This window comes from Puntigrus tetrazona, unplaced genomic scaffold (assembly GCF_018831695.1).
Source record: "Puntigrus tetrazona isolate hp1 unplaced genomic scaffold, ASM1883169v1 S000000450, whole genome shotgun sequence".
Lineage (NCBI taxonomy): Eukaryota > Metazoa > Chordata > Actinopteri > Cypriniformes > Cyprinidae > Puntigrus > Puntigrus tetrazona.
This window is the reverse complement of record NW_025048093.1, coordinates 1,377-13,645: the sequence shown is the minus strand read 5'-3', so window position 1 is coordinate 13,645 and position 12,269 is coordinate 1,377. Positions and strand designations below refer to the sequence as shown.

The 12,269-nt window shown below is 34.5% G+C and overlaps 3 protein-coding genes across 3 annotated transcripts; all 3 read left to right on the top strand.

Annotated features, from left to right (window-relative positions):
* The first annotated feature begins 4,952 nt into the window (after positions 1–4,952).
* Positions 4,953–5,786, top strand: LOC122333958 (G-protein coupled receptor 35-like). The gene has a single exon (XM_043231820.1). It carries the CDS (start codon positions 4,953–4,955, stop codon positions 5,784–5,786), a length of 834 nt encoding a protein of 277 aa, XP_043087755.1.
* A 1,688-nt stretch (positions 5,787–7,474) lies between these two features.
* LOC122333957 (C-C chemokine receptor type 2-like) lies at positions 7,475–8,314 on the top strand. Its single transcript, XM_043231819.1, has one exon. The coding sequence runs from the start codon at positions 7,475–7,477 to the stop codon at positions 8,312–8,314; it is 840 nt and encodes a 279-aa protein (XP_043087754.1).
* A 2,917-nt stretch (positions 8,315–11,231) lies between these two features.
* LOC122333956 (P2Y purinoceptor 8-like) lies at positions 11,232–12,068 on the top strand. Its single transcript, XM_043231818.1, has one exon. It carries the CDS (start codon positions 11,232–11,234, stop codon positions 12,066–12,068), a length of 837 nt encoding a protein of 278 aa, XP_043087753.1.
* Positions 12,069–12,269: the final 201 nt, after the last annotated feature.

Here is a 12,269-nt window from a genome sequence, read left to right as displayed (position 1 = left end):
GTCAATCACTCTTGTCTCCTGCTTTTTGTGCTTATATATGAGTCAAATACACACACAGTTCTTATGTGTTCAATTCTTGTTGGCCGTCTCCATCCAGTTGTTTTGTCTCGTGGCTGTTCTCATAGCTCTGAAGCGGTCAGGACCAGGAGAGAGAGTGAGAGAGAGAAAGGAGGAAAACAACAGGAAGAAAAGAGCATTTCTAATTATTCTAATAAATACTATAACCACGACTATCATTTACGTCCCATTTGTTATTGCAGGATTAGTTACCATTCTAAAAAACGAACGTATCAATGCAATTTGGTTAATTGGTTTGATTTGTTATGTTCTGGCTAGTTTTGTTCAGCCTGTTCTTTATCTGCATCGTGCTGGAAAACTCTCCTGCCTTTGAGTCTTTTACATGGTGAATTTTTTTTAGAAAGGTGTGTAGTATCGGTCCCTCTGTTAGAACTGCTGTTGTAATGTATTATATAATAATGTTCTGAGAAAATAACTTCTGTATCATCATAGCTGATTTTCCTCCTCTGAACAAATATTTAGTTTTTTTTTTGCTTAATATAGCTCAGAACAAAAATCAGAACCTCTGTAAACTCAGAAATTCTTCTTTTATTATTTCTTCAAATACCTGTGCAAAAATGTGTGTGCTACATGTTTGCATCTTTGCAATTCAGCAGTTTTTGTCATTCAGTGTTTATTTAGAGATACAGCTGCATTTTCTTTGTATTTGTTATAGTTGCATAATTTATTTAGTTTGTTTTGAGTGTGCTTAACAGATGCTTAAACGAGTGTTTGCTTTCAGTTTGTAGTTGCTTTTTCCAATAAAATCAATGGCCTAACGTCACAATACATCAAATTTGACATCCTATTATAATTGATGTATGTTTTGTTTTCTTTGTCATAATGTATAAATGCTCATTATAGCTTGAACATCAGGTGTCGAATGTTGCACCTGCTGGCCGGAGTCAGATGTATAATGATTATTATTAATCACACTAAAAACATGGTTACTGAACAAATGTTTGCAAAGTGATGTTTTATACGTTTTCAATTTCTTAGGAATTTAAAATATTTTGTCAATACTTCCAGAACTTTTTATATATACAGACGTGGACAAAAATGTTGGTACCCTTCGGTCAACGAAAGAAAAACTCACAAAAATAACTTTAATCTGACAAAAGTAATAATAAATAAAAGGTTAACCAATGAAAGCCAGACATTGCTTTCCAATCATGCTTCAACTGAATTCTTTAAATAAATAAATAAATACTCATGGAACAGGCCTAGATAAAAATGATGGGTACCCCTAACTTAATATTTTGTTGCACAGCCTTTTGAGGCAATCACTTAAATCAAACGATTCCTGTAACTGTCAATGAGACTTCTGCACCTCTCAATAGGTATTTTGGTCCACTCCTAAAAGGCGCCTTTTCCAGACTGCATGTTTCAGCTTCATCCAAAGATGCTCAATAGGATTGAGGTCAGGACAGAAGGCCATTTAAAATAGTCCAATGTTTTCTTCCTAGCCATTCTTGGATGTTTTAGCTGTGTGTTTCAGGTCATTGTGCTGACTGAGCTTTGTGACACTGGCCAGCACATTTCTCTCTAGAATCCCTTGACAGTCTTGAGACTTCATTGTACCCTGCACAGATTCAAGACACCCTGTGCCAGAAGCAGCCAAGCAGCCCCAAAACATAAAAGAGCCTCCTCCATGTTTCACAGTAGGAACAGTGTAGTGTAATTAAAGTTATTTCTGTGACCATTTTGAGTATTTTTCATTGACCGAAGGGTACCAACAATTTTGTCTATGTCTGTCTATACTGCATATCAAAAATGTGTGCTTTCATGCAATGTGTAGCAGAATATGAATGCTTTAAGTAAGTGTACAAAACAGCAGAGATGTATATAAAACTTATACATTCAGAAGAGCCTGATAAGAATCTCCTTTTACATGTGTGTGTTGTTTTTGCCCTCAGTAAGCTATTTTCATTTAACATTTAAATTAAATCTATCCAAAAGTAAATACAATGGAAAATTAGATTTCACATGATTTAAAATTTGACTGAATTTATTTTAAGTATGTAATCCAGATTTACTTGGAATCTTTGTAGATTGCTTATTTTAATTTTTTTTTTACTTGTATTCTGTTGATTCAACACAAATGACCTCATTCATTGAAACGTCTCTCTTCCCATATTTATAGATTCCCATAGGTTTTTCATCCCATTGTAACAAAGACAGGTAGTATTCTTCTCTTTTTTGACATGCTTAGTCATAGAATTTCCATATCCTGTGTTTAATGAGAGGCACCTGTGTCAACCAGTTTTAGAATAAAGATTGTTTGGAGAGACCGAACATTTTCTTTTCCAGTGATAGCTTCTGCTTTAAAGATGTAATTGGGCATTGATATTTTCATATCTGTTGTTTTATGTGACATCTTGCAAAGCCATTCACGAACTGTATATTCTTGTGGCAGCAGTGGAGTCAGTCTACAAAACACAGCACAGAGATTTAAATACATCCAGAGAGACTGGGCATTCACTTCACTCTCTTCAGGTGAAAAACCTTTTCGATTTTTCTTTTAATGAAAAGAAGTAACAATTCAAATTAATTTGCTTAAAGAAAATACTATACAACATTTGATTAAGCATATAAATGTAATGTACAAAAGCAAATATTACTGAATTTATGATGCCATGTTTTGAAATTGTATAATAATAATGCACGCCGGGCTATTATTTTTTATTTATTTTTTTTAGAATTACGATTGTATTGTAGTGGATTGTATAAACTGAACATATTTTATATTGAAATTATCAGTGTTGAGTAGTCTAAATTAATAAGAATAATTTCTGTAAATCACAGCTGTAGAATACTTGTTGAGCTGACAAACACAGAAGAGATGAATAGCTCGACAGTGAACTTTGCCTCACCTGAAACATCGACAAACTACACAACTCAGGTCATTGATCTTGTGGACGGCATGAAATTGTGTGCGTTCGGCATCAATCTGTTGTTTGGTCTTCCTGCACACTCCTATGTTATATTCCTCATCATTAAAGGAACACGAAGTGGAGTTGCATCAGAGCTGTTCAACCTAAATCTCTCTGTTTGTGAGATTGGTAACTCTTTGAATTGTATGTTTTATATTGTGTCAATTTGCATGCCAAGTTTCCAAGCACTACCAATGTTTTTGCTAGGACTAGTCTTCACCGGTCGTCCTCTGTCTCAGTGTCTGATCTGTGTAGAGCGTTACCTGGCGGTGGTTCATCCTGTAACCTTTCTGAAGTACAAACCTCTCAGATACAGAGTGTTCTGCTGCTCTTTGGCCTGGATATTCACTCTTTGGTCCTGTTTATTTTGCTTGTATATTATTCAAACACCATCAGTCTTATCGGTGCAGTTCCTGCTGGTTCTCTCCGTCCAGTTGTTTTGTCTCGTGGCTGTTCTCAGAGCTCTGAAGCAGTCAGGACCAGGAGAGAGAGGAAGAGAGAGAAAGGAGGAAAACAACATGAAGAGAAGAGCATTTCTAATTATTCTAATAAATACGGTGACCACGACTGTCATATACGTCCCATTTGCTGTCGCAGGATTAGTTACCCTTCTAACAGGCCAGAATATTTATGGTATTTGGATCACTGGTTTGATTTGTTATATTCTGGCTGGTTTTGTTCATCCTGTTCTTTATCTGCACCGAGCTAGAAAACTACCTTGCCTTTGAGCTGTACACATGCGATGGTGACATTTTAATAAAATAATAATTAAATTGTTTGACTTATTTTGCACTGTGATTCCTGTGTAGACACACAAGTCTATATAAATGTGCACTTTAGTAATAAAAGTGTGAAAGTTTTTTCTGTTACGATTCTCACTCACACACTTTTGTTCACTTTGTTTCATTTTGTTATATTTTGTATTAACATTGTAATCTCAGTAAAACACAGGCCTACATGTAATCCGTATAATATGAATCATTTAACTTTAGTTCAAACCTCTCAGATATAGAGTGATCCGCTGCACTGCTGTCTGACATTCTTGGACATTCAATTTCCATATCTTGTGTTGAATGAGAGGCACCTGTTTTTTGTCTGGTTTCACAATAGCTGTTGTTTTATGTGATATTTATGTTACAGCAAATTAAGTCATGCACATATTCTTGTGACAGCTGTGATGTCAGTCTACAAAACACCACAGAGATTTAAATACATCCAGAGAGACTGGACATTCACTCTTCAGTTGATAAACTCATTTTATTTTTTAAATTAAATGTCTTGCTTTTATCTCAACAATATATGATATTCTCATTTGACCTAGGCTTTTGGGGCAAGTTCAGTACTAGCAATCTTTAGATATTAATCTTTAGATATAAAGAGTGAGATCATTTTGTTAAATTGAACAGTTTCCAAATAAAGAACGTTTGGAAATACTACACATTCTATTTTACAGAGGTTTCAAAAATGTCATTTTTGTTTGTTTTTGTTTCTTTTTACCTTGTGCATTGTACATACACATTTTCATATTGGCTGTTTTATGTGACGTGTGGTAAATTAAGTCATTCACATATATATTCTTGTGGCAACACTGAATTTAGTCTACAAAACAGAGAGAGATTGAACAGACTGAACATCCACTCTTCAGGTGATAAACTCCTTTTTAATAAAATAGTTTGTTGTTAAAGTTAGACTGGGCTATTTTTGTTTTACGGAACAGAAGTAACAATTGGTCATGAGAAAATATGACAATAGATTTCATTATGCATATGAATGTAAGCTACAAAAGAAAATATTACTGAATTTACGAAGTCATTTTTTAACATAACAAATGGACATTTCTGTAGAATTACCAACTGCATCGTATAAACTGCATGCATAAGAATTAATTCATTTTAATTATCGTTGTGTTAACTGAGTTAGTCTGAATGACTTAATTTACAGCTGCAGAACACGTGTGAGAAGATGAATATAGAGGAGTTGAATAACTCAACAGTGAACTTCACCTCACCTGAAACATCAAACTCCACAATTCAGTCCGTTGGACTTGTGGACTTTCTGAAACTTTGTGTGTTCGGCTTCAATCTGTTGTCAGGCCTTCCCATGCACTCCTATGTTATATGGCTCATCGTTACAGGAACTGGAAGTGGAGTTACATCAGAGTTCTTTTGCCTCAATCTGTCTGTTTGTGAGATTGGTAACTCTTTGATTTGTGTCTTCTATATTTTGTCAATATGCTTTCCAAATATCACAGTATTACCACTGATTTTATCAGGGCTCATCTTCACCGGTCGTCCTCTGTTCCAGTGTCTGATCTGTGTAGAGCGTTACCTGGCGGTGGTTCATCCTGTAACCTTTCTGAAGTACAAACCTCTCAGATATAGAGTGATCTGCTGCGCTGCTGCATGGTCAATCACTCTTGCCTCCTGCTTTTTGTGCTTATATATGAGACATATACAAATACACTTCTTATGTGTGCATTTCTTGCTGGCCATTTCTATGCAGTTGTTTTGTCTCGTGGCTGTTCTCAGAGCTCTGAAGCAGTCAGGACCAGGAGAGAGAGGAAGAGAGAGAGAGGAGGAAAACCACATGAAGAGGAGAGCGTTTCTTATTATTCTAATAAATACGGTGACCATGACTATCATATACGTCCCATTTGCTATCGCAGGATTAGTTACCATTTTAACAAACCAGAATATTTATAGTATTTGGATCACTGGTTTGATTTGTTATATTCTGGCTGGTTTTGTTCACCCTGTTCTTTATCTGCACCGAGCTAGAAAACTACCTTGCCTTTGAGCTGTACACATGCAATGGTGACATACAATAACAATAACTAGTAATAAATTATTTTGCTTGTTTTGTGATACCTGCATAAATACAACAGTCTGTATAAATGTGCAGTCTGTTGTTGTATGTTGTGGTTCCATTAAAATATAGAGTTAGAAGCTAGACAGTCTACTAATACTTTTATGACTGTTAGTTGACCTAGTTGCAAAGTTACTTACTGTTAGTAGAATGTCTAAAGTGGACTCAAAATAAAGTGTTACCAAATATGTTTCTAGCACACTTATATTTAGCTTTATTTAGTAAGCATGACTGTAACCTTTCTGAAGTTCAAACCTCTCGGATATAGAGTGATCTGCTGCACTGCTGTCTTAATAAAACAGGACACTGGTCCACAACCATATACAGTCTTATTTTTATCAATTTAAATCAAGTTTTAAATTTGGGAGGAGTCAAATCATGCAGTCCTGTCAATCATCATTACAAGGTTATATGAGCAGCAGTGTCAATTTCTCCAGCATTCTCCACCTCCCCATCTCATTTTAAATTTCTGTTATTCTCCCTTTAGTTAGTACCGCAATGGTATTTCTTTATCCAATAAAATACTTCATGAATGTTCCTTTGTCACATTGCTGCTTCTTCATGTTGACATTCTTAGTCATTACATTTCCATATATTGTGTTGAATGAGAGGCACCTGTTTTTGTTTTATGTGACAAATAGCAGTTTAAGTCAAGCCCATACTGTATATTCTTGTGACAGCTGTGAAGTCAGTCTACAAAACAGCACAGAGAGACTGGACATTCACTCTTTAGGTGATAAACTCATTTTTGAATCAATTTCTTGTTTAAGTTCATTACTAACAATATTTAGTTATTATTTAGTTAAAAGAGTGAGCTGTATTTTGTTGTATTAAACAGATGTAACACATTAAATAAATTTGCTCATGTGAAATTATCTTAAATTTGATATGCATATGACTTATAAAGAGCATCATTGCAGAATTTTTTTTAATTCTTTAATAAGGATGTGTTCTAGCTATATGGATTACAAACTGTGTAACAATTGTGACATTGTGAGATGAATACCTCAAAGGTGATCTTCACCTCATCTCAAAATCACACTCCACAACTTTATTGACCTTATGGATTCTCTAAAAATTGTTGTTTAGTCTGCCTACATACTCCTATGTTGGAACAGGAACAGGAAGTTGAGTTGCAACCTCAATCTCTCTATGAGATGTGTTAGTCTCTGAATTGTATGTTTTATATTGTGTCAATTTTCATACAAAGTATGATAGTATTATCACTGTTTTTACTAGGACTAGTCTTCACTGGTTGTCCTCTCTTTCAGTGTCTGATCTGTGGTAAATGTTACCTGGAAGTGGTTTGTTATGGTGGTTTTTCTGCAACAGCTGTGAAGTCAGTCTATAAAACACAGCACGACGATGTATATACCTATCCAGAGAGAGCGTTCACTCTTTGGGTGACAATTTTTAATGATTTGTAATATTTTTTTAGTTTAACAGTACATATTAACATATTGGACTTGAAATACTTAGTCTGAATGGGCTAATTTATTTATACTTATCTTTTTTTCCCATAGATTTGACATTACATTTTCCATTTGACATATTTTCCATTTGACTTTCAGTTTTACATATTTATGAGCTACTGAACCGAGAAGACAAACACAGAAGATATGAATAACTTTACAGTGAACTTCACCATACCTGAAACATCTACAAACTGCACGACTCAGTGCATTGGACTAATGGACTGTGTGGAAATTGGTGTATACAGCATCAGTTTTCTGTTTGGTTTTCCTACACACGCCTATGTTATATGGCTCATTGTAAAAGAATCAGGAGTTACAACCGAGTTCTTCAACCTCAATCTTTCTGTTTGTGAGATTATTAATCGTCTGAATAGTTTGGTCTCTATACTATCAATTTGCTTTGCAAATCTTACAATAATACCATTGGTTTTACAAGGGCTAGTCTTCACGGGTTGTTCGCTGTTTCAGAGTCTGATCTGTGTTGAGCGTTACCTGGCAGTGGTTCATCCTATAACCTTTCTGAAGTTCAAACCTCTCAGATATAGAGTGATCTGCAGCGTTGTGTGCTGGATAATCACTCTTGGCTCCTGTTTGTGCTGCATGTTGATTGTGTTATCGCTAAAAATTCATGCATATACATGGTTCTTCTCGCAACAGTTCCTTCTCTTCTTCTCCATCCAGTTGTTTTGTCTCGTGGCTGTTCTAAGAGCTCTGAAGCAGTCAGGACCAGGGAAGAGATTGAGAGAGAGAAACGAAGAAAACCACATGAAGAGAAGAGCTTTTTATATCATTCTAATAACTACTGGAAGCATGACTATTATGCACGTCCCATTTACTATCACAGGATTTCTGACCTTTCTGACACGACAGAACATTCATGTGCTTTGGAACATAGGTTTAACTTTTTATGTACTGGCTGGTTTTGTTCAGCCTGTCCTTTATCTGCACCGAACTGGAAAATTCTCCTACCTCTGTTATTCATAAAACCTACAATTGAGATAACACTGTTATGTAAATTAAGTAAAATCTGTTATTTTTAGCATTTTAATATGATTGCTTTAAGTTATTTTAGTAAAGCATGATTGCTGTTGTCTGACAGTTATTTTTCAACTGCACGCAGGTACGTTTAAATGTGAAGCATCTTTTATTGTACATACAGCTTGTGAAGGAATTTGCTGCAGGTTAATATGATTATAGCCTACATATATTGATCTAAAACAGTAGCTTATATAAAGAGTATAAAAATATGAATTCATCTAAATAATTACTCTTGACCGATAAACACAGTGACACACTTGAATGTCAATTATAATAAAATCATCAACAGAAATTGAATTGAAAAGATAAGTGTGTCATCTGAATATTGAATGTCCAGTCTCTCTGTATGGCTAAATGTAGATTGACTTTTCGGCTGTCACAAAAATATATGTGCTTGACTGACATTAAAAAAAAATACATCAGATTAAAAAAAAAAAAAAATCAGGTTTGTGTATTTATTTTGACAGGAGATAGATCAAGTAATGTGACAGATATGGAAAATGATTATTAAAAAAAAATCAATATTAATAATAATAATAATAATAATTGCAAAACATTTCAGTATTGCATAATCACAACCACATTCGTTTCTGAGGTGAAGAACATACCATATAACAATGACCATAAACAATAACATGTCTTAAAGCGTAAATGTCTACACAGATACGTGACACTGGACATGCTACTATATAAACTACACTCAAGAAATATCGGATATAAACTTTTGAACATTATCGAATAGGTCTGACGGCTCTGTGCCCACTTGCTCACAACATTACGAAATAAGTATGTCAACAACATTTAAACACTACAAGCTCCTTTTACCATGAATATGAGTAATGCAAACTAAAAGCATAAATGAGGATATCTAATTACTTTAGATCCATATAACTCCAGCATCGATAACTGTCTGTAGCGGTATCAATACACTTTTTAACTAGTTTTAATCTTCTATGAAATACACTAATGAACTGATCTTCTTTTATGAACAATATTTCAATTGAACACAATTATTTATCCATTTATTTGCACAAAGTAATAAATAAAAGCATTTTACCACCGAATTTTTTTTATATGTAATGGCTGACAGCGCCGCTAAATGAGGTCTTAGCATGCTAACAGATAATCACAAACATGTTCTTCCTAAACTCTAACTGTACGTCGCTATGCAAGACTAATCCATGCTTGTACAAATCTAAACGATTTATCATTATTCCTCACCTCGCCTGCTTATCTCAACCATATGTATTTTTAGACATGAATTTCTCAGCGCTCACGCTGAAAGCCACTAGTTTTTAACGCTCATCCGCCATTATGTGTCAATGTCTCAGACTAGAAACTCGACACTACAGGAACACGATATACTTCTGGGTAAAGATTATTATGTTACCTGTTAAAACAGATCAGGTCAATCGAGGAGCGCACAAAGCTCATCACGTAATGAATACTATTTCCTTGATATGCATATTCAACTACTGATGTATAGAGTAAAGCATGGGTGCCCCCTGTTGATGAACCTGAATTTAACAATATTAAGTTTACTCTCAGAGCAATCCAGTAATACAAAACAAATTGTCACAGGAATTCCCAGTGTTCCCGTATCAGACAAAGTCATTTTTAAAAGGTGCCATTTCTGTTTGTCTCTTTTAAACTACTCAAGGTTACATGTACACCATTATAGTTATTATAGAGATAGTAATTGGCCTTTTACTATGACTGGATTCTTTTTAACTATAATTATTTTTAAAGCAGAATATGGAGCAACAATTTTCTGCTTGTTTCATTTGTTTTGTTCTGGCTGGTTTCCTTCAGCTTGTTCTTTATCTGCACCGGACTGAAAAATTCTTCGACCTGTGTTGCCCTTAAATCCATTATTTTATTTTATTTTATTTTATTTATAGATTACCATTTAATTACCATTCTTTGCCACTAAAACATTTTATGCCACCCTTTCCATTTATATAATATGTTTGTTTGTGTGTGTGTGTGTATCAAGTGTTCAGTGAGTGACACCTGGCCAACACCAGCTTCATATTTAGTCAAATTATTCTATAAGTTCTAACATTAGAAATTCTAAAATTAGTCTAAAAATGGCAAAATGTAAATTACAGGACATCAGTTAGGTTAGATGCAAATTAAATTAGTAACATAAAATAAAAGACTTGACCAATTTTATCTGTGTGCATCATAAATATGAACATTTACTATTAAAGTTTTTTTTTTATTTTTTTCAAATAAATATTTTAGAAATCAAGGCACACTATGAATTCTAATCAAATCGATCTGAAATAGTTGTAAGTGGTTGCTACCTTTTGTTCACCAATGATGCAGCTTGTTTTGTGTGACGTATAGGAGATTAAATCATGTATTCTTCTAGTCTAAAAACACAGCATAGAGATTATGAACAGCCAAAGAGACTGGACATACGCTCTTCAGGTGATAAACCTTACTTTTGATTGCTTTTAAAATAATATTTCAATACAAAAAAGACACTCAGTTTGATGTTTAGTGATGGTAATGCTTTAGCTATTGAGTTAAAATAGGACTGAGCTATTTTTATTTATTTATTTATTTATTTTTACTTAAGCACCTTGAATGAATAAAACTAAATTATTATAAATGTAGACTATAAGCATGAATAATACTGAATATATGCAAACATAGTTTAAAGGCATATTCTGATTTTAGGGTTTAAATTAGTAACTTTGTTACTTTCCAAAGTAATACAAAAAAATATATAATGTAAATTAAAATGTATGGTTTAGTTTATTTAACTGGTTCATTTACAATTCTTTCTTTAAAAGATCACAGCTGCAGTATTATATATGTGATTTGTGAGCTGTTGAAGACAAACCCAGAGGAGATGAATAACTCTACAGTGAACTTCACTACACCTGAAACATCTACAAACTCTATAATGGGACCTCTGGACTATATTGAAATCAGTGCGCTCAGCATCAGTTTCCTGTTTGGCGTTCCTACAAATGTCTATGTTCTATGGCTCATCCTCACAGGAACAGGAAGTGGAGTCGCCTCAGAGTTCTTCATGCTCAATCTCTCTATTTGTGAGATTTGTACCAGTTTGAATAATTTGGTCTCTATACTGCCCTTTTACGTCGCGAGTCTCAAATTATTACCAATGTTTCTACAAGGACTAATACTCACCGGTCGTCCTCTGTTTCAGTGTCTGATCTGTGTAGAGCATTACCTGGCGGTGGTGCATCCTGTAACCTTTCTGAAGTACAAACCTCTCAGATACAGAGTGATCTGCTGCGCTGTGGCTTGGATAATCACTCTCGGATCATGTTTCTATTGTTTATTTATTGTAATTGCACAAAACATTCAAGTACAGATAAGCTTCTTCTCAACACACTTCCTTCTCCTCACCTTCTTCCAGTTGTTCTTTCTCGTGGCTATTCTCAGAGCTCTGAAGCAGTCAGGACCAGGAGGAAGAGGGAGAGAGAGAGAAGAGGAAAACCACATGAAGAGAAGAGCGTTTTATCTCATTCTCATAACTACTGTGAGCATGACTATCACATATGCACCATATGCTATCACAGGATTCTCTGTTCTTTTGACTGGACAGAATACTCATATATATTGGGTTCCTGCTTCAATTTGTTATATATTGGCTGGTTTTGTTCAACCCATTCTTTATCTGCATCGAGCTGGAAATATCTCCTGGCTCTGTTGCCCATAAAACCTCTGATTGTGATACATTACAAAGTCAGATTACCTAAATGAAATGTCTCTCTTCTTGATATTAGTGTTTATTCATTAGAACATGTTAGTGTGTTTATGCAAAATCTATAAAATATTTGAAAGCTATGAAAAATAACTTTTTCAGAATCTCACATCATGTCCCATTAATCCCCTGATGCTTTTTTTGGGTGAACAATTA

Bases quoted from the DNA above. Each gene is read 5' to 3' on its own strand.
- LOC122333958 (XM_043231820.1), top strand. From the start codon at position 4,953: ATGAATATAGAGGAGTTGAATAACTCAACAGTGAACTTCACCTCACCT.
- LOC122333957 (XM_043231819.1), top strand. From the start codon at position 7,475: ATGAATAACTTTACAGTGAACTTCACCATACCTGAAACATCTACAAAC.
- LOC122333956 (XM_043231818.1), top strand. From the start codon at position 11,232: ATGAATAACTCTACAGTGAACTTCACTACACCTGAAACATCTACAAAC.